This window comes from Rhopalosiphum padi, chromosome 1, assembly GCF_020882245.1.
Source record: "Rhopalosiphum padi isolate XX-2018 chromosome 1, ASM2088224v1, whole genome shotgun sequence".
NCBI lineage: Eukaryota > Metazoa > Arthropoda > Insecta > Hemiptera > Aphididae > Rhopalosiphum > Rhopalosiphum padi.
In genome coordinates, this window is record NC_083597.1 from 12,507,023 (window position 1) to 12,532,492 (window position 25,470).

General features: G+C 26.3%; 4 protein-coding genes across 7 annotated transcripts; 1 reads left to right on the forward strand and 3 right to left on the reverse strand.

Annotated features, from left to right (window-relative positions):
* Window positions 1-5,748, forward strand: LOC132932021 (alpha-tubulin N-acetyltransferase-like). Of its 3 annotated transcripts, none has more exons than XM_060998188.1 (9): window positions 1-420; window positions 1,493-1,639; window positions 1,712-1,880; window positions 1,945-2,089; window positions 2,153-2,183; window positions 2,249-2,321; window positions 2,389-2,450; window positions 2,521-2,667; window positions 5,652-5,748. In XM_060998188.1, coding segments are annotated over exons 1-9 (873 nt in total). In that variant the 5' UTR covers window positions 1-322; the 3' UTR covers window positions 5,653-5,748. The 3 variants fall into 3 exon arrangements, with proteins under 3 accessions (XP_060854171.1, XP_060854172.1, XP_060854169.1); XM_060998189.1 differs by lacking the exon at window positions 5,652-5,748 and adding an exon at window positions 3,881-3,896; XM_060998186.1 differs by lacking the exon at window positions 5,652-5,748 and having other exon boundaries at window positions 2-420; window positions 2,521-3,311.
* On the reverse strand, window positions 5,718-7,723 carry LOC132932022 (polyisoprenoid diphosphate/phosphate phosphohydrolase PLPP6). 2 transcript variants are annotated; one of them, XM_060998191.1, is made up of 4 exons: window positions 7,529-7,723; window positions 7,253-7,451; window positions 7,075-7,174; window positions 5,718-6,267 (listed from the first exon to the last, which is right to left on the reverse strand). In XM_060998191.1, the coding sequence occupies exons 2-4, from the start codon at window positions 7,388-7,390 to the stop codon at window positions 5,867-5,869; spliced, it is 639 nt and encodes a 212-aa protein (XP_060854174.1). In that variant the 5' UTR covers window positions 7,391-7,451; window positions 7,529-7,723; the 3' UTR covers window positions 5,718-5,866. The 2 variants fall into 2 exon arrangements, with proteins under 2 accessions (XP_060854174.1, XP_060854173.1); XM_060998190.1 differs by having other exon boundaries at window positions 7,253-7,723.
* Window positions 7,724-9,293: 1,570 nt separating this feature from the next.
* On the reverse strand, window positions 9,294-16,040 carry LOC132932035 (glutamate [NMDA] receptor subunit 1). The gene is made up of 15 exons (XM_060998220.1): window positions 15,611-16,040; window positions 13,758-14,009; window positions 13,561-13,653; window positions 13,313-13,414; window positions 12,608-12,882; window positions 12,395-12,508; window positions 12,180-12,327; window positions 11,885-12,101; window positions 11,680-11,814; window positions 11,443-11,600; window positions 10,839-11,222; window positions 10,595-10,752; window positions 10,362-10,534; window positions 10,024-10,277; window positions 9,294-9,918 (listed from the first exon to the last, which is right to left on the reverse strand). Exons 1-15 carry the CDS (start codon window positions 15,806-15,808, stop codon window positions 9,655-9,657), a joined length of 2,925 nt encoding a protein of 974 aa, XP_060854203.1. The 5' UTR covers window positions 15,809-16,040; the 3' UTR covers window positions 9,294-9,654.
* Window positions 16,041-19,398: 3,358 nt separating this feature from the next.
* On the reverse strand, window positions 19,399-24,608 carry LOC132918040 (uncharacterized). The gene is made up of 4 exons (XM_060979094.1): window positions 24,178-24,608; window positions 23,702-24,036; window positions 21,787-22,888; window positions 19,399-19,721 (listed from the first exon to the last, which is right to left on the reverse strand). Exons 2-4 carry the CDS (start codon window positions 24,029-24,031, stop codon window positions 19,633-19,635), a joined length of 1,521 nt encoding a protein of 506 aa, XP_060835077.1. The 5' UTR covers window positions 24,032-24,036; window positions 24,178-24,608; the 3' UTR covers window positions 19,399-19,632.
* Window positions 24,609-25,470: the final 862 nt, after the last annotated feature.

Genomic DNA, 25,470 nt, shown 5'->3' on the forward strand with positions numbered 1-25,470 from the left:
TTGTAGACCTGTACTGACTATAATATACTCTCTTTAGTGTGGTTTTACTGTATCGTCCGTGAAATCCACAGGTAACGGTTCCACTTCCTCTTTTTGTTTGTTCACCTCTCGCTGGTAACGCATTTTATTTCCGTCCATTATAAAACGTTTGCGACTCAACAGTCAACAATAATTCATCTCATTATATAATCCACTTACGTAGTACGTACACGGGAAATTCGATTCTATTTTATACTTGCTCTAAACTATCGTAAGCGACGTTCGTCAATCCAATTATTTTATTTCAACAGTATATTATCTAAAGACTAAAAAAATCAACGTCATGGAATTTCAATTCGATTTGAGCAATATCGCCCGGGATCAGATCATCAAAATCGACAATACACTATTGCCAGTCGGCTACCAAAAAGAGGACCCAGAGTTAGTATATCAATGTATTATAGTACAATATCAATTATTATTATAATATCTACTACGCGTGTTACGCGTTGTATTCAACATAACATAATCTTATTATCCTAGTTAAAGATCACATACTGATTTTGTCAATATTCCTTAAGACATTGTATCAGAGTATTAACAACTGTTAGTCCTCTGACTACTCTGGTTCGAGTGATCTTAATTATTGTAATATTTTACATACAAATTGATAATTCTTATGTGTAATAACACTCCCAAATCGACCAATAGCCTTTATTGAAATATAAAGCATGCCACTAGATACTTGGATTTTTGCATGCATAGTTTCAATAATATTCCTTTGTCATATTATATTTATTGATGTGTCTTTCTAATTGGATCTTAAATAATATTATTTTAACAGTCATGATAATGTTTTTCATTATTATACTTAAACAGGATTTTCTTTGATACCCACCATTACTTGTACTTATTGTAAATCTATCAGGCTTAAAATGTTGTTTTACTATATATAGTCAATCACATATGAAGCTTTCTAAATATATTTTTATTTATAATTTTTCTTATAGTATAATCTTTAATAATTGTTTTTATGAAATATAATTAATCAATTCATTGTATATATTATATGTTTACCTATTATATATTTTAATAAACTATAAAAATAAGGAAACAATTATTATTAAATATATGTAGGTATACATGAAAAATAATATTTTTGAACTATTGATTATGATTAGTAACTATTAGATAATCAATTAATATTAAATGCATAGTAATGCACATAAGTAACTATTTGTCATGTCAAAATAAATATGTATGATTTATTTTGTAATGCTCAATGCTCAGTATGTATTATTATTATCAATTATCATTAAAATTTATCAGATAAATTAAATATGAATAAAATAATAATGATAGTATATTAATAGTCCTTATTAAATTTAAGGGTTATTCCAATTTTGATTGCAACTTGATAATATGGTGATTAGCTATTTATTATTTATAAATACTCTAAGAAATGAAGTTGAATTTAATAATATATTAAATAAAATATAAATCATTTTTATAGATTGCAAATGATTATTTCTAATGTTTTGGATAAAATGGGGCAAGCTTCAGGAATTGCTCAAGAGTTAAAATCTCCAATTACTTCAGCTGAAAAACTCATGCGTTCAGATCATATTCTATATTTAATGACAGAACAAACTTCACCAGGGTAATTAACTAATATCAATGAAAATTAATAACTATTGGACTTTTTAATATATTTGAATTAATTTTATTACAGACATTTTGTTGTCGTTGGTTTGTTGAAAATGGGATGGAAAAAGTTGTATTTGTTTAATAAAAAAGGTTCAAGGACTGAAGCAATGGTCTACTGTTTACTTGATTTTTATATTCATGAAACCAGACAACGTCATGGATATGGAATAAAACTTATGGATTACATGTTAAAAGTATTAAAAATTCAAAAATATTTTCCATTTATTCCGATTTACTTATGTTTTTATACTGCATTAGGATAATCAAATTCAAGCAAGCCAATTAGCTGTTGATCAACCTACAAATAAACTTTTACAATTCTTATGGAAATATTTTAACTTATCTAAATTAGTTAATCAAGGAAACAATTTTGTAATTTTTGAAGAATTCTTCGAAAATAATGGTACTTATAATATTTTTATATTTCTATAAGTGAATTAATTTTTATTTGTTTTTATTTATTTAGACTCGGCTGATAAGGAGACTGGTAGTGATCGGTAAGTTTATAGTTTTTTTTATTACAAATGTATGTATTATGTATACATTAATATTTTTGTTATAGATCAAGTGGATATAAAAGTCAACCAACATTTGGACGTCATGGTGCAGCTAGGCAACAAGATTGCATGGCAAATGTATAAAACTTAATTCTTAATTTATTAAACTTCTTTTTCATTTGTTAATTATTATACTATATTATAGATTCTATATGGAGCAAAACCAACAGAAACTCAAAATGGAAATTCAAATGAAAATGCTAATAGGTAGAAAAATATAAAAATAATTAACTATTATAAATATTGTATAAATTAATATTGTTTTTATTATATCTAGAGTGGAATATCAACAGCGAGAAAATAAACAGCATAAAGAAGAACATCATATTGAAGTGCAACATCAGGTTGTAGATGAAGGTGATGGACATACATCAAACCACACTCATCCAAAATTAGATCTCAAGAATTTTCATACTCAATTATGGTAATCACTTATACTTCGCCTTTTCTAATAGGTGGTAGCTTATTATTTGTTACATATTTATTACTGTATTCTATTAACTCTTGTTAATTTATACTAATCCTAAATATGACTGCAATTATAAAGTAGAATTTAAAAAAAGAAAAAAATTTTAAAAAAATATTGCACTAATGGTCATTCACTACAAAATACTAATTTAATAAGCATAACATTTAATACAGCCAACTTTAAAAAATAATGTTTGGTATACAAATAATAACACAATATTTTTATTTTATTCCTCAAATTTTTAGTTGGTTGTGAGGTTGGTTGTTAGTCAATAAGGCTAATGCGTAATTAATTTATATTTTTATAATTTTTTTTAACCATTTTATTATTAACTTTAGTAACACATATTCTTTATGTAATATTAACACTTTAAAATTGTTGAGTGAATTTTTTGTTGTGAAAAACTAATTGAAGATTTGTATACTTTTATGTTGACTATCTATGTCGTTACTCAATGTAAGGTCATTGTATTGAAAATGTATTTCATTTTAAAAGGCTGAAAATGTATTTTCTATAGAATAATAGTGTAATGTTTTTGTATGTTGAATAATGAATTAAAACTGACAGAATTTATTTTAAAAATAAACTATTAATCATAATTCTGATACTATTAATATTGTTATAAGATTTCCTCTTTGCAATAATACAATTATAGAAATGTATTGTATTTTCTATAGTAATGTTCCTAGATAATGTTTTTTTTTTTTTTTTTGCAACAATCATATCAACTAATTTGTTTATATTGATGTTCTAATAAATAGTTACTAAATTATTTTTAAGACCTTGACCTTATTAATTTCTCATGTATTAAATAAAATATAATTTATTATTTATGTATATAAATAATACATTAAAATATATAATTTCTATTTAATATATTATATTTTTTCTAATAAAAACTGTTGTTAATTGTATGATGTATTTTTACATAAATCATAGGAGAAGTTGGTATAAAGAATTATGAAAGTCATTTATCATAAAAACTGTGTTGGACTTTTACATTTTTATTTTCTAATACGATTAAATTATTTTTTTTAAATTGTTAGTTTTTTGTAAGTAAGAAGAAGTAAACTTTAATTTTTGTTTCTTATTTGTGCTACATAATTAATTTGTGTCAATGATTGTTTTTTAGTAATAAGTTTCTGCTAACTTGAAATGTAATTATTAGATTGCATTTTACCGGAAAACATGGTATCAAAAAATAATTGAAAAATGTCACTAACAGATATATACACATAGTCTATTCAAAATGTGATCATTACCTGGTGGCCGAGTTGTGCTTGGTGTTGCTTTACTACACAACATGCGTACAGATAATTGACTTGGGGAAGTTGACTAACAGATATTGTCTGACCACCACCCGACGAAAATTGGTCGCTACTTCATTCTTATTTTGAATGTAGTATTGGTTACTATAATTGCTTTTCATATCATATTTCTTTTTTTTAGCAATAATAAATTGTTAAGTTTAATAAATAAATGGGGTAAATAATAGAAGAATAACTCATTTTGTATATTTTGTATTCAATTTTTAATTTTTGAAATTAAAATTGCTATTGAATAATAGAATAGGATATAAATATAAATACAACTAATTGTTAATTTCTATTTAAAAGAAGAGTTATAATATGAAATATAAATGTAAAATAATTTTATTACAAATTAACTTTCTCAATAAAGTGGATACACTATATACCCACAGTTTAACTGTTTAACATATATACTATCTAACTATAGCAATGGTGTGATTAGAAACTAGTTTGGCTGATATTAATTATTAAATTATGTGCCTAAGTCTTAAAATTATTATTTTGTTAACTAAACACAATACAGTCTATATAAGTAACATTTTTTAAATAATGTATATATATTATATATTCATTAATAGTTTCAAATTGTAATTAGAAAATCTTTATGAATTTATATAATATCTATAAATTCTTTAGATTGTGGTTATAAGTACTTCATTTTGGGGGTTATTAATTTATATCGGGAAATGTTATTGATCGACTATACTTTTATCAGGTTTATTTTTGCTAAGAATAATATAATTTATAAGCTAATTGTCTGTAATATTTTGACATTTGAATATGACATATTGGAAATTAAAACAGTTATTAAATAAATAACTGGAGATATTGATAATTGGTAATACAAAATAAAATTAGCGAGACAAAAACCGAGGATCTATAACCATATAATTTCCATAATTACACCACAGTTGTATTATTTGTATAGTTATAATTTAATTTTCAGTTTTCATAATAACATCATTATTCTTTGGCATCAATAGCAATATATATAAAAATGAGTAATTACTTTACTTAGTGACATAATACAAAGAAATGAAGAAATTATTGATTTATTTATCAGAAATGATTCATATTTAATTAATGAGTAAATAATGATTTGTACTTAGCTCGTTTGATTAAAAACAAAAACAAAGTATAAAGATATAAACACATAGGAATGTAGGCATAATAAGATGCAGTCGTTTAGTTACAATAAAAAATCCCAATTTTTTTGAAATTTTTAAATCATGTATTCTCAATACTATTTCCCATTACATAAATATATAGATTTATCAATAATTTGCTAATAAATGGAGTTCATACAATTAATTATTACTTACATATATACATATTTTACAATTATATAATAAACATGCATATTTAGCTTTTGTTTTTGTGTAAAGGTATGTTTTAATGGGCTTATATATTTGTATTTAAATGTTTCTTTTTGTAAAAGAATTAAGAATACATCTAGTTAAATCAATTAATAAACCATCAAAAGATTATTTTTTAAATAAGAATAATAATTAGTAGAATACAGAATTTTAATTGATTTTATTTGATGATGCATTTTTACTTTTGTCATATAAATTATAATGTAGTCATTTTTTTTATAAATGTTATTTTAACAAGTATATTTTTTTACAGATAGAATTCTTCATGAATGTACATTCATTGTAATAATTCAGAAATATTGAAACAATCACGATCATATAAATATAAATATAATTTATTATTACATTAATTAACATGGGTATGCATTTTAATAAATATTCAACAGCTTCTCAGTCTATTAAAAATGTACAATATATTACTTGATTTTACATATTATATTATATTATTCATAAATGTTTGGTAAAAATTTATACGTGATACTCTCCGCCTTCTAATTTATCATCTGACACATATGAAACCACATACTCGGCTGTACTTTGGTCAATCCAAATTAAAGATACTATTAATGATATAAAATATCCTAATATACTGCCAGCAATGACATCTAATAAATGATGGCGTCTTAAAAGTATTCGACTAAAAGCCACAGCTACTGCCCAAACACATAAAAACAATACTATAAATTCATTTAACGGATACAATTTAAAAAAATAAAACAATATGAAAAATGCTCTTGACACATGTCCTGACGGAAAAGAGTAGACATCGGGGCCAATTGTGACCCATTGATCATTCTTGTTGCCTACAGGTCGACGGCGACGAACAAATGCTTTTATAATGGCAACCGCAATAATATCAATAAATAATCCTAAATGTATAAAAAAAATATATATAATTTTTCTATTTTCCATGTAATTCATATATTATTTAAAAACTTAAATGTAAAAAGTATATATGTTCAAAATACAGGAATTTTTAAATAAATAATTATATTGAAATTAGTATTTTAAAATAAATATAAGTTAACAATTAATCTCCAAGTGTGTCTGTCTGATTAATACGTTACTGTAGTTATCAATAATACAATTTATTATTAAAATTGATAATCTATAGGTAAACAAAAAATATAATTAACTAACGTTAGAAAATGAGATTGATATGAAATGGATTAAAATATTAAATAGATGGAATGTTTAAAATGTAATATAAATTTATACAAACTAGTATTAAAAAAATATTGAAATATGAATTTTTAAAATAATCTGTAAAATTACAAAAAAATTAAGATAAATAATTTACTAGATGCTCTCAGTTTTTCTTACTTCCTTTAAAAGATTATTAGGATTATAAAAAATATATGTAAACAAATCATTTTAAAAATGGGTATATGTCTAAAAGATGATTTTACAACAAGAATACATTAAAGGTATTCAGGTGATATACACTCTGCATACAGAAAGATTTTTAACAACCTTTATTTTTCATTCTTCTATTTCCAGAGCATATAAAAATAATGGTCTTTAATCCATATTTATCTCATACTATACGTTAATTATTAACATATGCATAATGTTTTAAATGTTTTAATAGATAAATAAGAAATTTTGTTAAATGTAGAGCGCATACAATAAGAATACCCATTTAAGACCTAGTTTAAAATGTTGAATTAACTTACCAATAAGAAAGTTGACTTGCATTTGAAACAAAGGTCTTGACCAAACAAACCAAATGAAAGTCAACCAACAGGCGAGCCATATAATTCCATGACATGAATACTTAAATTTAACATAATAGTAAATATTAATAGTTATGATTCAATCGAAAAATATTTTTCAAACTATATAAGTACTTACCTCTAATCCTTTGTAATAAGTGGTAAAAGTACGAACAGGCAAAAACTTGGAAACTGTATTACAGACGACTGATGTAAGTTTTGAGTCGATGTCCAAAATACCTTTCATCGGCGCCGGTACATTCCGTTTTTGAGGCATTTTAATTTTTTTATACACAGAATTCAGCAAAGTTATGAAGAATTTAATACCGGATATTTAACTAATAACAAATAATATAACCGATCATTTATAATAATAATAATAACTGATAGCAGTGATGGCTTTTCGTATACTAACTGTATAGTGTATAGGGATCATAGAGTAATCTATTCTGTGGTAATAATACTTGTAATGAATTTTACATTTTATTTGAACACAACATTATCACTCTTATCAGTTATCATAAAACTAATTTCAATTGGATCTTGTAGGTACATGAGTCATGAATTACTAAGATATTCCTCAGTATTAGTACCTGCTGTAGTACAAATTATTCTGTCGCACGATTTGGTAAATGTTGATAAAAAATATGTGTTTATAAAATATAAATATGAATAATATTATATTATTGTCAAATATAAAGTGTTGCCCGGCGTATAGTATAGGCAAAATAAGTACATTACTGCCGTGTTCAATGTCATCGATAATATTCATACTTTAAGCTCATCGTAATAAATTCGTTCACCGAGTTGATGTGTACAATCATTTTTTATACATTTTATGGTCGGCACAAAGGAAAATGTGTCATGCCTCTCTGCAAACACCCAAATCCTCAGCACCAGTTGTATACTTGTATGTATGAGGTAACCACATTTTCTCGACGAAAGGAATATAGATATGGCTTGCATAGTTACATTAATTCTGTATTGGGAATTTGGCCAATTATTGGGACTTATATAGTTTTAAAATTCCTCCAGAATTTTAACCCCAATTGACACTGACGTTTATTTACATCTCAAAAAATGATATCACTAAAATATACTACATAAAATGTCTCAGTGTTATTCATTACATTTGATTTTTTTTTTCATCGTCAAGCCATCTTTTCTTTTTTTTGTAAATACGTGTATTTTACATAGAAATGTGTAGAATTGTAAAGTTATATATTTAATGTTTTAATGAATAAAAAATTTGAAGTTTAAAGTTGGTAATACCATTTCATGTTTTTTATGATGTAGATTTTGTAGTTGCAGCCGCTGCAAATAGTATGTGAATCTGTATTTAATGAGAGACCCGAGGAACCCCTTTGACAATTATATTATACTCGTAAGACCTAACATAAAATTCTAAATATTGTGTTTATAAAATTATGTAATATGATGTATAATAATATAAACAATTTTGGTCCCCCACTCGAAAAAAATACGCGTATACGCCACTGGCTGCAAGTGGGTACCTGACATTCCTATGGTCCATTTAAATAAGCATGTCAAACATTACCAAAATTTCTGGATCCAATGACAGTACTGTAAATGAAGATACAGAAGTGACTTGGTCTCAGTACCGTGATAATGCTGTGCCTGAAAAGATAATAGTGTCTGATTCTAGTGTTAACCTTTTCTTTGTATGAAATGATAAACGAGAATTTTTATTCCATTGCAAGGGGATTTGCAATAAATTCATCATTTAAAATAAATGTTTAAAAAGAACTTGATGTATACCTAAGTTTAAAAAACTTAATAAATGTGTAAGAATTGATATAACAGAAATTCATTTAAGTCCTTATAACTAATTTTAGTAGGTATTAAAATTCATTTTAAAAAAAAATTTTGAATTTGATAGATAAATGAATTGGTAGATAAATGAAAATCGTCGAAATTCGCACGATTTCACAGTATTTAAAATTCATAAGTAAAATTTTAAAGTTTAAAAAGTCATTTAATTTATTCACTCTTCAGTAGGTACCTATAATACTCGTTAACATTTAAACATATCGCATTTAAATAAAATAATTATGTTCAAATAATTAAATATAATAATTTATATAGATTATAGGTATTTAAATATGTAATATATATATATTATATATATTATATAATAAATCTGTGTGTATACGAGTATGTTTATAAATATGATATATACATTTAATAACAATAATAACAAATATAATAAAATTTAAACAAACAAAATACTATATAGCAAAAAATTAAATTAATAATAGGTAGCAATGGTAGCATAAATTATATTTCATATTATAATGAAATATTAGAAACTAGGAATTATAATGTGGTCGTCTATATTGTCCCTATTTCGTAATCCCTAGTACACAGATACAAAACACTAATATTCTTATGTAATTTATATATTAAATCCTATTTAATATCTCATATATCTATCCTGATAAGTAGATTTAATTTCTTTATCATATTTGAATTATGATTAACTATATAATATATTAATATAAATTATGTTTATAATGCCAATTACATGAGATTATTATGGAAATGTAACTGTGGAGGACCTCCAATTGGTGACCGTAAAGGAATATCATCACTCTTTCTGTGTACCATTTGTCGACCGGACCAAGCTCGAGTTGGGCTTGGTGAGTTGCGGCAAGTTCTCGGTAATGTTTCAATTGATCGAATTGGACTTTGTATGTTTAGAACGCTTCTCGGCAATGCTTCAACCGACAGACTTAGTGCTCCAACACCACTAGTTCGACCTTGCATTCTCATCATTTTTCGTTTCTGTATAGAATATTAGATGATATAAACATTATTTATAGACATACACATATATATTTTCATTTTACTAAATTAAACCATCCGTCAAGTATAACAATTTACACTAACTTGAACTATAGCCCTCCACGTTTGTCCATAATTACGGGCTAACTGCAATCTGTTCTGTTTACGTACATGATGTTTTTTGTAGCCTATCTCTATAACGATTAAAACCATTCCAACCACTATACCCACAGCGACGAGTATAAACACACCAGCCATATTTTTCAATCCTAAAGTATTGGGTGTTTTTTCTTGATCTTCACATTGTTCTACTCTCCCTTGAAATATCCATTTATCGTCCAAGCTTTCCATGAAACCACCTGATTAAAAAATATCGAGGTTTAAACTGTATCTACTTTATAGCTATGTAGAGTGTATATATTATATATAATACATAGACATACTCTCGTGGAAGTCTAAAATCGATAATGTAACTGCTTCAGACCAAGGTGAACCTTTTTGTAGACCAACTCCATACCCAGAGCGTCCAAATAATTCGCCAGCCGTGACTAATTGACAATCTTGTGCAGCTTCGAATTCCAAACGACTGCTGTCCCATATAAATGCCATAAGCTTACTGAAAATCATTTTAAATTTCAATAAACATTGATGATAATTATTTATATTATGATCGTACTCGTTCTTCACGTCTCGAATTGCATCTTCAGCAGTTTCGTAGTTGTTGGCTTCCATTGTCCTATACATGTTTGACAATTCCACTTGACGTCTAAAATACATATCTACTGCGGATCCCTTTACTGTTGCACAAGTTAAATTTTCCATTGTACTGCGGAGCTATTATAGAACAAATCAATAGCTATGTATAAGTAGTTGATAACTATTTCTATTAGACTATTATTATTATTAAATAAGCTTCCTACCCTAGCATCATTAATTCCAGATAGTTTAGTCTTGGGTCTTTCGAGCACGAGAAAAGCGGCCAAGTTGGCAGTGTATGATGCAACGATAATCATGGCGAATCCAGCCCATACCATTCCTAGTACTCTAGCTGAGAAACTCCTTGGTGTTCCTTCGCCAATACCGCTGTTTAACAACACTCCCCACGCGAACCATGTAGCACTTGATAAATTAAGTGCATCCTCTTCTGTACCGTCGGCATTAATTAACTTGAATCTAGCAAAAGGAGAAAACCTGTCGAGTAGATATAAGACAAGCGCGACCACATGAACAGAACCCATAACAAGCACCCAAAGCGTGTGGCTGAATGGTTGCAAAAACGATACAAGTGTCGAAGACCTTGATGGCTAAAACATAAAAAATGAAAAATCATGTTTTTGAAAGTAGTAACTGAGTTACGCCAAAAACATTGTGGTACATTTTAATTGTTGAGGTATTTTTCTTTTAAAAGATATACAAGGATTTTTTAATTTGAATATTTTATCAAAATATTAAAAAATAAAAATAAATATAGTACCTAATTAGTGAGTTTTTTATTATACCCAATATCTAAGATAAATAATTTACCTTCTTCTCTAAAATAGTAATTCCTTGGTATTTAAATGGTTTACTGAACTCTATAAATTCTGCTCTTTCTGGATTAATGGTAAGAGGAGCTAATATCATATCAGCTCTTTCATAAACTATTTCACCAATCAAACCATTCCATTCTTTTTTTCCACTAGCTAAAGTTATTTATCACAGTTATATTATAATATGTATAATCTAACATTGTACGTTTTTATATTTAATGAAAGTATTGACCTGAGTTGTTTCTTATTTCATAGTTTCCAAATTGTCCATCTGGTGATAATGATAAACTGTACGTAAAATTTATCGTTTGAGAAAGCTCCACAAGCAAATCAATACAATATCCTTTACAACAGTATACTATTGGTTCTAGAATTAAAATAAACAAATACAAATTATTATCCAATTTTTATTAATTTTTTAAAATAAAATAATTTACCTTTAGATGAAGTATTATACAACGGACACATTATTTCATCTGTCTTACAACTATTTCCATCATCCTTCTTTAATGGTCTTACATACACAAATGGTTTTTCTTCTATTGTTAATACTTTTAAATGTGTAGGGATCATAAAACCTTCAGGTTTCTTTTTTAAACGTCCTGGCCATATAATGTTAGATTCGTTAAGCCGTAGTTTCATCTTATTAAGCTCCTAAAATCAATTATATATTTAGAATCATCGATATTATTATTTTATCATTAGGTAAATTATTATTATTTATTAATTTACATTATTAAAATAATATTTCCCAATAGCATCTTTATTGGCCACTTCTTTGACATTGACTATATCATATTCAGCATATATTCGATCGCCGTTATTATCGAAAGCTACTTTACCCGTGTGTCCATCTTTATACACTTGTTTTTTTACATATCTAAAGAAATTTTTAATAATTAAATTTCATGCTAAATAAACTGATTTTTATAGTTAGAAAAAATTACTCGAAAAGAGTCTTGCCCGTATCCCAAATAGCACCAGAGTTATCACAATCAGCCGGCGGTGGTGTTATAGTTTTTGTACGGTTCATATCTGTAATCGCTGAAGCCAATATATATCTATAGTAGACCAAATCAAAACAAGAATATTGAATTTGTATTTTTTAATACATATAAAAAAAACTCCATTTTACTAGAATAAATGTATAATATGCGTACATGCTATCGTATATATGAGCTAATTCGTTAGAGGCGTTAACTAATTTCAATCCGATTGTTCCTTCCGGTACATTATTGGCATCTAAAGCTTGCTCTGTTACTATCCATACATATCCAGCCTCGGTCATGTTTCGATTGGCCGCATCTCTAAAAATGATTTCTGCATCTATTTTGCTTGCGTACATTAAATACACCCTGGCTTGTGCGTTCTTCATTTCATTTAATTGATTATTGAAATGAAACAGGCCCGGTTCAAATTCGATAACCGCCTCTACCTAGTGCATTCAAAAAGAAAACTCAAAACACTTAGCCACTTAGATGCTATTACTGCATAAAATACTGTTATATTTTTTATATATTGCTCAATTTGATATATAATAAGTGATCCAATATTATTTGTATGCTACAGCTGTTACGTTTATCGTGGGGTGTGGGGGAGGGCTTAGACTTTTAGACTATACATATAGACACCACATAGTTAGGTGTCGTTTATGACCAGCGTGGATTACAGTAAGACGATTTGAAAGTTGCTGCGGCATATCGGCATAATATCGTAATATTCAGGCGATAATGTTTTTTTAAACTTCTGACACGAAAATATCAAAGTTATACTTTATTAAATTGACACGGTTATGTTACTAAATTACATATTATTAGTATAATATATTTTTTAACCGGTTTATTATTATTTATTATAGTAACAACCTGGACTTTCTTTTCGATGTCTTCTCCTTGATTTTGCGAAGTAGTTTGGAACCTGCCGACAAACGCTCTACCGTCGGTATCAGAGCTGTGGATAAATATTACCTACAGCACATATGATGTCAAAATTATTAAAACTTAAACTGAATAACACTAAATAACAATGTTTACAGTATTTATCTAAGATATAAATTCAAACTACGCACAATGTCGTGTAACAACACATATTTATATTATATGATATTGTATACCTTTAAATAATTGAAATATTTGAGTAATTCCACCCATACTTCGGCTTGGTGTGAATAAGGTGGAACAGTACGAAGGAATGATACGTGAATATTCTGTAACAAATTAAAAAAGTTTCAGATTTACACAACAATAGTCAACAATGCAAATCAAGTTGACGCAATTAATAGTATAAATGTATAATAATTATTGTGGTTACTTTATCCGAAAAAGCAGAATCTCTAGACGAAATTCCAATCACGGGTATATGATAGAAGCCACTGGTGTATGATACAGCAGCTGGAGACAGATCTCCGATTTGTGGATGAGAAACAATAACAGCATACACCCTTCGCACGATAAGTTGCTTACAAACGTTGAGAGCGGTTTTGATTGGATTTGGATCCATTTTTATGGAATGAGCGTAGAAAGTATTACCAGGTTTCATAAATGGTGTATTGAAGTTGAGATGCTATAAGAACAACAATGAAATGTTACATGAATATACATATCTATTACTTATAAGCGTTCAAAAAATTATCACACACTTACACTTATTGTTATATTTTTTTTTGAATGAGATTTTAACAAATATATTATATTATATCTCGACAATTACTGGGGACATATCATTTATAATAAAACACACACTTATTATATGCATATAGTTTTCGTATAAATGATAATTTTTATTGTATACATGGCATAAATAGCACAATAGGTACAATAGGCACAAGTGATGACTTATATTTTATAAGACCTATCTTTAAACAAAAGTATCGTTTGCCTAATTCCATTTGAATTTGAAAGTATTATATTTAAACAAAAATATAATGGTAAATAGCTTAATAAAAGCTCATTATGTTTTTACATTTATATTTTGACAATAAAATATGAATAAAGATAAGTTAGTGGCTTAGTGCCTAGTTAAATTACTTATAGAAGTGTTAATATTTCGCATAAACCTAAATATTTTTTAAGTATCTATATTCTATATATCTAGGTACTAAAATGAGCTTAAATTGAACTGCATAAAATATAAAATAACACTAAATTTTAGTTTTAAAAAATAATAACCAATAGGTATAAACTACATATTATAATAATTATAGGTAAAAGGTAATATATAGATATTATAATTATTATAAATCTTTATTTTTTTAAACTTAATATTATAAATACTAAAATACTTACATAAGATATATGTAAATTAATATTGATTATAATATTATACATAGGTATTAGGACATTAGGTATAGTTTAATGTCGTTGAAATATTTTATTTAGGTCGACATTTGACAAAAAAATTATCTGTCTCATCTAAATATTTTTCTCGTCATAAGTTTTTCAATAACATTATTTATATTTATAAACCACTTTTATTTTGTTCACTAAAAACAAATGTGCCTAAATATTTTTAATATTTTTAAACTACATTTAAAACAATTTATGAAGAACCTTGAATTTCATTTTTACCAAGTAAACATTTTTTATCTACAATTTTTAAATAAAAAAACCAAAAATAAACAAATTATTTTTAAAACTAAAACATGTATACAAAATTCCAATACAAACTATAAACATTTGGTGAAAGTCTAAAGTATAAATGGTTATTTGTTTTGTATTACAACAAAAGAAAAAACTGATTTTGGATAAATATTCACATTTTTTCCTCCCCCCCCCTCAATTGTTTAAAAAAGTACTAGGACATTTTTATTTTTGATCCCCTAAAGTACCAATTATAAATTCACTTTCTATCGGAAAAAAATATATTGAAATTGATATTAAGGAATTTGCGAATTATATTTTTCTGCTGTAAAAAGTGTCTTCAAATACAAGAAAAACACAGCATAAATACATTCATTGTTTAGAATTTAAAAAGAACGTAAAAATATTATAATGATTACTTTTTGAGATTTATATACATATACCACGCATGCAAATTAGTAAAATATAAATATTAAACTGATAAAGACGTATTGACAGCAAATTCGTGACTTAAGAATCACTAATAGTTATATTATTTATACTAAAATTATTCATAACGCATATCAAGTATAAATTGTACATTACTTCAATTGTTTGTTTGAAATAATCTTCACTTGCATTGCTACTTAAAACTCCACCAATGTGAAATTCATATGGATTATTATCGGTATTTTCTTTTTCTAAATTTTCGCTTTTACAATCAAATATAAAAAATAAAAATAACAGAAAAACACTGAAAACTGGTTTCATCATGCTAAATTGAACTTTAAATATCTTATACATTTTTTTTAAAAATCGATAAGCAATTTTTTGCGTACGCCCAAAATATTAAGTTTAGTTTTTAATTATTGTTTGATACATTTATTGTTATTTTTGTTAGAATTATATATGTATATTTAAACAAATTATCATGCTAATTATTAAAAAAATAATACGATTACATCGTAATTTACATCTTATGATAGGTATGTATTGTAAATGTGTAACTGTGTAAAGGAAAAAACTAAAAGTTACAAGTCTATAATGGACCACAGAGCATGCTTGAGAAAGACTGTAACTATAGCAACAGCATATTATCCTGTCGGGATATATTGATCAGATTACGGTATAGCCATACCTACAAAACTTAATAACCAAAATGTAGAAATAAAATTTGATTCGAATCTCTTCAAAATTATAACAATTTTGTACATTTATTTGATATTAAATAAGTACATTTATGTTATTTATAATTTATAATACACACGATTAAAACCGCCCAGCCATCCATAATTTAGAAGGAGGTCAACTGCTAACAAACAACGATAATTTAAAAAAGATAATTTTGCGTAATGCTATTATTTATGGGTTAGTTGTTTTTTAATTTTGAGACGACTATCGGGGGGAATAAAAAATGATTTGTGAATTTGTGATCCGGGTGATTTTATACTACTTACACCATTTTTATTACTCGCGTTAATGCGTTATATACCTAGGTACCCCTGTATTATATACACATACAGACCGCCGCGCTACTAATACTGCACTATATACAATATACACTAAATTATTATTATACTACGTATTAACTATTAAGTATTAAAGTATGTATTAATGTATTATGTATTAATATAATATTACGGTAACCAGTAGGCTAAAGGTATTAGAACATTTTTGATTAAAGCCTTTACAGAGAGGCGCATACTAATTGGGTCTCTTAAACGGTATATTTTGCAGATAACAAATTCAACAGGTAACTTGAGTCTCAGACCCGGATTCAGAGGGGGGGCTATGGGTGCTCCATAGAGTAATTTATGGGGTGCTCGGTCACCCCCTGTCATCTGAGCTGCCAACAGTGCCAACGAATAAAGTTACCTATATCATTTATTTTTCAAAATAAAAATAATAAATCGATGCTTTCCGCTACCTATCGTCGTTTCATACGACGATAACAACTATTGTTAGTTGTTTATCGATAATTATTATTATATATAAAGTGAAATATAATTATATAATTATTTTACCATGTAGGGTTCCAAAAATGATTCTGAATCGACTGAATCTCACAGTAAACGTTTTTGGATTACCTATTTAATATCGAATACGTAGGCCACAGTCATGAAACGATTATGTATTTACAATATTTAATACTATTTTTTTACGCGAAGATACAGATATCGAACAAATTTTATATCGACGATTGTCTCAATTGAGGAGGTTAGAGATGAGGTTACTTTGTGGAAACAATTCTGGAAATCATCCCAATTAAATAAACCGAAAACTGCTACTCGTAGAAGTTAATATTTAATAAATAGGTACAGATGTTTGAAAAACGTTAGCACTAATAAATTAAATAAAAGTAAAAAGGTGTAACATTTTTTTTTCGAGCACCCTCTGTTAAAATGTTTAGAATCCGCGCCTGTTGCGTCTCGTTTTGGGAACAGTCGTGACTGAGTTGCGTCCATAAATATTATGTCTATGTTAAGTCATTAAGTTTCTTAACTATGCATAATTATTAATTGTTTTAATATGCTTTTTTTACATAATCTATTAATAATTACTAATTAGTACAATTGTATGTGAAGTGATAATTTAATGTATAGATACGAGTACAGTGGCAGATTAACCTTCTTGGCGCCCTAAGGCACGCTCTGGGTTTACCGCTCCCCTTTTTTAGAATAAAAATAAAATAACTTAACACATTTGCCACCCTCTACAAGTTGCCGTCCAAGTGGTTAATCCACCACTGAATGTATAATATAATCAAATGTGCCTAGTGGAATCATATGCAATTAATATATTCTGTTTTATAATAGATTGTAATAATTAATTTATGTTATAATTATGCTTTATTTATGCTGGGATGCAACCATTCAACTATAGGCTGTCTAAAAAGTTATTCATGGGCGCAAATAGACTATGACTCTTTTTTAATGAGTCGCAAATCACCTACTAATAATATTTTGGATGCAAGTAGTATGCATCGATCAGAGACTACTCTGAATGATTTTTAGAACTTAAAATATAGCCCATGTTGTGATTACAGGAGCCAATTTTATTATTAAATTGACCAATACTCATTTTATTTATCCGGTCTACATAAATACCATTTAAAAATCAATGATTAAGTACTATAATTATTTATTAGTTAGGATGTTAGTTATAGTAAATACCCATCACTTCATCAGCTAGGTATAGAAATAGCTGAATATTTATTAAAATATTTTAAATTAGTTTGCATTTTTCATAAACGTTTAAACTTAAAAATTTCAAAATTTGAGTATATTTTAACGAAAAATAACGATTTTACTATTTTAGTGATTTAGCAGGTAAATTATAAATGTTAAAATTTAAAAAAAATGAATTGTTATTATTTGAAACTTTTTTCCATTACGTATAAGTATTATTATTTTGTACAATAAAATATTGAAAATATTTAGACTAATTTTAAACAATATTCAAACTATGAACCATCATAGTGTGGTTATATTGTAGTATTGACTATTTACTTACCTATTACCTTAAGTTGATAATGATTAATAATAGTCAATGATATCGATATTAAATACCTACTAGGTAACCAGTTAGCTTGCTGTAAGCTGTACTAAGTGCCATATTTTTGTAACAAATTAGTTTAACCTACCTTTTTACTAATAAAAAAATATAAATTAATATTCATTGAAATAGAGGTTCACTGACCTTAGAATAAAAAATAAAAAAATAAAAATTACCTAAATATCAAGAACTTTGACCAATATTACAATGTGGATAAAAAATGTTTTATTTCGACTGGAAATTAGGTAAAACAATATATTCAAAAATGTTACTAGATTTTGAAATAAATGTTATTCAATAAAGAATCATGCTGTACACTGTATAATATGTACATACATAATAATAATGATAATGAATACTAATACCATCAACAGAATCATGTTATGTTTTATACTAGAACTTATAACTGAAAAAGTATTAAATATTAACCATTTCAGATATACACATTGACACTGATACATAATAGGTATTACTAACATTATCCATAATATTTTATTTAACTCTAGTAACATTTGACTGGCATACAGCTGAGGTTAATTATGGCCTAATTTAAGATACAGAAATGTATTATAGCCACTTATAAATGAACCTAATTTAGTTTATTATTGATCTCAAAATAATTATTAGTTAGGTTCAAAAATAAAAATTATATAAGTGAGCTATCTAAATAACTGTCATCAATCACTCAAACCTGACTTTAATCGGGGTCCTAACTCCTAAACAGTGATGCATCATAATCATAATTCTTATATTCGACATATTTTATAGTAATAAAAATAATAGGAATCTCACATTTCTAAAGATTTTAAATGAGTATAAGATATATAAAAGTATAGAACTATAGAATATAGTATAAAATATATTGCTATTAAAAGTGAAGATTACTAAAAAGTCAATAATTCATAATTAAATTACACATAACAAAAAAAACATACATACATACATAATATATGTATATATTAAGTAAAAAAAAAAACATTTAAGTGATTGAAAATCATAAATATGTTATGTGTACAATAAAATAACCATTGTAGTAAATTGGTTAATTATGATGTATTGAAGCAATTAGGTATTCAATTATTGATATAGATATCTTCAACTGTCTTAATGCATCTATTTCCAGTAAAAAATTCATTAACTCCATTGGCTACTGTGTTTTCATCTAAACAATTTAATTTTAAAATCAAATATTAATATTGTATACAAGAAACGTGCATATGTAATAAAATAAATAATATTTTTCAAAATGAATATCATAAATATATACCATTTGTCAGTGGTGGCTTGAGTTTTCATAACTCAAGGAGCAAGTTTCAAAACAACCACCCACCCACCAACTAAATTTACTAGGACCAATGTAATATTTTTAGGTTCTTCTTTAGTTACATTTTTCATTAACTGTTAAAATTTATAATATAGTCATATAGATGCAAAATACACTTATTTTTTACTTGAATGTTCAATCTTCTGTTATGAATTATGAATAAACCTATTAAACTTAAAACATTTTTTTTTTATTTTCAGCGCAGAAACAGTCGCTCTTAGTATCTTATAACAAGCCACTCCAGCATTTGTTCACTAATTTAGGGATCATCCAATTTCTATACCAGATAAATTTATAAAGAATCAGAACTTTTTTTTGCAAGCTAGTATACAGGGGGTATTATAAATGTATAGGAATATGCATGGTACAATTTAATATTTTTTTAAACAGCATTTTTTTGAAACTATTTTTGGTGAGACTATTTTTCAAGTAATTTTGACTAAACACCAAAAAGCTCTAAAATCAAAATTATCTGAATAAGAAGTATTTAAAATTAAATATTAGAAAATATTTTTTTTCCAATCTATTAAAATGTATAAACTCATACATACATATACATGTTTATTTTTAATATTTTTAGGAATTTTTTTTAGTAAAATATTCTTGTAGTTTGTACTAAATTATAAATAATATCTTACTTAATTGTTACAATTACTTTAACTATAAAATAATAATTGAAACTAAAAATGTTATTAACTGTTAAATTTTCAACAAAATTGTCATTCAATAAGTTTAAAAAAATGTATTTATAATGAAAATTAAATCACTATAAACCAATTTTAAAATACATAGCAGATTAAGTCAAAATGACTAAAAAAAATAGGTTTATACAAATATGGTATCAAAAATAGCTTTTACTAATTAAAAAATATAAATTGTACTAAACAAGTGAAAATGTCCTAATATGCCTATTAATGTTTATTTAAATACCCACTAAATTTTTAAAAACATTCGAATTCAGTCCAACATCATCCAACTTAGAAACCAACATTTTCCTAAATTGCTATACATAAGGGCTCGTGGTATATTTATAGATATAATGTACACGTCTTGGAAGCAGTGCCGAACTTAAGGGTCTCAGGGCCTCAAGGCAGCTACTAAAGAAGAAACCTTTTCAAAATATGTTAATAAAAAGTCTTTTAAATTTTCTTTTAAAGATGTATAAAATAGGTTCCGATGCACATCACTTTTTAACAATATAGTATTATAATGTAACATTATATTAATTTTCAAATTACTACCTACCTCATAATTGTATATACATATAAGCCTATTTCTATCTAAGCCTTAAAATAATAAATAAATAATATTCTATACATAAAATATTTTTCCATGTTGATCCATTTTATGTGACTTATTTTTTTGAACTTGGCCGAGTGCCTAGGCCTTGAAAGTTAAGGGCCTCTAAGCAGCTGTCTAGTTTGCCTAAGCGAAAGTTCGGAACTGCTTGGAAGTGTAGTATAACATTTTAGTGACCATATACCAACATTTTTTATAATTTTATAAGACTATAATTCACTTATCAGTTATTCGATTTAAATTACACAAATTGTAATAACAAAATATTTAAAAGATATAATTATGTTAGTATAATTTTATTGTAAAAACTAAATTGAATTTATTTTAGTTGTTTTTATGGTATGCCATTATGCCATGTTGATTATGCTATACTGCCACATAACACAAACATGATTAATTCTTCCCACATTTTTAAGCTTAAAAGTTATTTATAAATAATGTTTCATAAATTATAATTTTTTGTTTTTACTATGTTTATTTATACAATCACATTCAATATAGTTAGTGGCATTAATTAAGTAGATACTTTATTTTTATCAAATCTTATAGTTTCATTAATATTTAATAACTAGATAAAACAAACTATCACTTAAGACAAAATTACCTGGGTCATATGCTCGATCCATAAGATTCTTAGAGATTAATTTAGCAAGATTTTTAAATAAATGTCTGTTGATACGGTGTGCTTTGTAATAAGGTGTCATAAATTCGACAACCATTTTTACAATCCTTTTATGTGCTATAATACGTTCTTCTTCTTCAGATAATGGATCACATTCATAAGAATGACTACTTCCAAACAAGTATTTAAATTTTTGGTTCAGTCTTATTTGTAGACTTTGAGGCAATTTATTCATACTGTTTCGTAATTGATATGATTTGGCTACTCGTTTACTTTTAAATTTGTCCGAAAGAATTTCATTTATTTTATCAGGTCGTATAATATCAGGACTTATATTAATTGGTTTAGTTAAGTCGGTTAAATTCTCTGTGGAATTATTATTTTCAATTGCTAACCCTAAGGCAATTAAACGTTCTTCTAATTTTGAAGACTGTTGTTCATATTCAGGAGAATCTTGAAGATCTCTTAATAATGCATTTATACTTAATAAATCATTTGATGTAGAATTTTCTTGTTCATCTTTCCTTTGTAAATTTTCAAATTCAGAAGATTCATACTTGTAATTTACTTCCATATGAGCATCAGAAGAGGAATTTGAAGAACAAGATGATTTTAATAAAGAATTTAAATTATTAAAGATATTTGATTCAGAGATCTTAGATTTCAAATTATAGGAACTAGAAGGTAAAATAGGTTCTTTTACCAGATCTGTATTAATTTTATTAACAGGGATCTGAACAGGTAAATTATTGTCTGGATCTGTCCATATTTCAGTCTGTGTTGATGTAACTTTATTACATTTTTGTTCAGTATTAACACCTACATCAATACCCACTGATTTGTTTGTTACATTCTCAGCTCCAAATAATTTTTCTGGATCTGTCCATATTTCAGTCTGTGTTGATGTAACTTTATTACATTTTTGTTCAGTATTAACACTTACATCAATACCCACTGATTTGTTTGTTACATTCTCAGCTCCAAATAATTTTTCACATAATGGCATTTGATTGTTTGAATCAATAATATGTTTAAGTAAATCATATAGCATTCCATTTTTTGTGTCAGTCTTCACTTTATTAATCTAAATATATAAAAAACATTAACTATTAATTATTATGTTAGTATAACTATCTATCTATTAATATTAAATTAAATATAAATACTCTTTTTAATTATCTACTTTTTTTTCCCCCTTGTAAATCACTACATGAGGGCCGAACTGTTTTCACATTGCTTAGCCCCCTGCAGCATCGATTATTGAATAAAAAAATAACCATACAATTTAAACAATTTGGTGAACCCTCCAGGGTCCTGAGGGTCCGAGAACTACCTTCCTCCGCGAAGCTGGTATGTATATGTAGAACACAGGCCCGAGAGGACGAACAGGTATTTACAACTTAAATGGGGATAAACGGGACATGCCCCACATTATTCCCTTATAATTATCTACCTATCGAGCAACATATGTACTACCTAATGATAATAATGTATTATTTATTTACCACAATTGGTACAATCTAATTTACCAAATAGTAAGTTTATTAAGTTAACATTGACATAATTAGGTATAATACCTAATTAATATTTTATTATACAGTAAAACCTATTTATAGTTTATAATGAAACTCATTATAAAGAAAAACTCTACATAACGTAAATATTACATTATAATGATTGGTTTGATTTATAACCTATTATATAATTCTTATACCCTCTCTATTACGAAATCTCTCTATAACGTAAGAAATCTCTTGGTCCCTTCAAATTCGTTATAGAGTTTTCACTGTAATTCAATAATTTGAGTAAAGATAATAAATATTCGTAGGTATAAACACAAACAACATAAGCAATATGTTTAAAATTAATAAATAGCATTACAGAAATAAAAACATACCAAATTAGTCATGCCTTCTCGATAAATACTAGCAATCATACATCGTCTTAGAGCTTGCTTTTCCAATTCAGCCAAACATTTATCAACAGATTGTTGAATCTGATTAAGAGGATTTTTTTTGTAACTATTAGTAACATTTAAATTATTGAGCAATGTTTGATGGAGACGTTTCAAGTATTGATTTCTAACCAATTCACACAATACGTCCAAGTCTTCTAAATCATCATCTACATCCCATGGACTTTCAGGTAAGTCAATGTTCCAAAATGAAACTTTAGATGATATATTCTCAATTGAATTAAGTACATTAGACTCAAAATTGAATGCCATTTTACCTAAAAAAAAATATATGTATACTATTATCCCTTTATTATAATATTTATATAGCTAATGCAGTAATATTTAAAGCAATACATTAAGATTTAACTGATTTAAGATGAAAGATCTATAACTACTTCAATTTTTATAAAAACTACCTGAAAATGTGCTATCAATTTATCCAACATCCAAAAACCATTTATAAAGGAATATTAAATGCACAAATTAATTTTGATTTTAAATGATCTGTTATTTTGTCCATGATTTTGTCTATGAAATGTTTCCAATTTAATTATTGATACTTATTATAAGATCTATATATATAATAGTTATTGCCAACAGTTTTTCAATACTTGTTATTCTATACTATTTTGGCAAGTAGGTAAAAAAATCATTTATACTAATTAGATTTTAATACCTATTATGCTATTACAAATAGTTGGTAATTAATAGTTAATAAAACAAAATTTAGAAACATAAATGACAATATAATATAAATATTACATTTTAGTTTTTAGTGTTTTAAGTGTTTTTACATGATTATAAATTATAATCAGTAGAATTCAGTATTTGGTGCGACCGCGACTGTCGTGAGTTCTGAGTAGTGAGATATTAGTTATCAAATACCGAAATCAAATTCAACATTTTTAATTGTTTACAAACGGACATTGGGAAATATGAAATACACTCGTTCCGTATCCACTAGATCGCATTAACGGCCTATGCAAAGGCGCGAATGTCGTACGCTAAAATGACTTGTCGAAATTTAAATAAAGTAGCAAAGGGCGTTTTAGCGAATGTTTTCAATTATGAATATAATATATATTGCTTATATGTTCGGTGATGCATAGAAGTTGTTAAACTGTGAAAGTGTGAAAGGTGTGTTTTGAAACCAAATTGAAATTTTGGAATTATACCTATGAAATCTATAGATAATTTAAGTTTTTCCTCTTTAGATGATAAATCTTTTAAAAATTTTAGATAGACATTTAATAGGCTGATTGGTTTATAGCTGTCCGCCTGTCCGGGTTTTTTTTATAAGAATTCTAGGTAATCGGTTTTTTTCAGTAATGCGGTGACTAAGATGAAGTAAACACTAAACAAGTAATGCATGCGTTAAAAAGAGAATTCACAAACATGATTGTTTTATTTGGTAATTTTTTAGACAATTTGTAATACAACCATGACCAGAAGATTTTATACTAAGTATTCTTTTAAAACAATTATTTAATTTTTTTATGAGACGAAATTTATTGAATTTTGTACAAAGTATCTATAGTTACTAGTTTGGTGATTTAAAAATTAGATTAACCCTAAAATGATTAAGGTTATTTACAAATTGATTAAGAGAAAACGTGTTCCATAAAATTTCCGAAAAAAAACTGCATAGAAATTTACCACTAATAGAAAAATTAATTAATTTTTTCATGATTATACAATTTTTATTATTG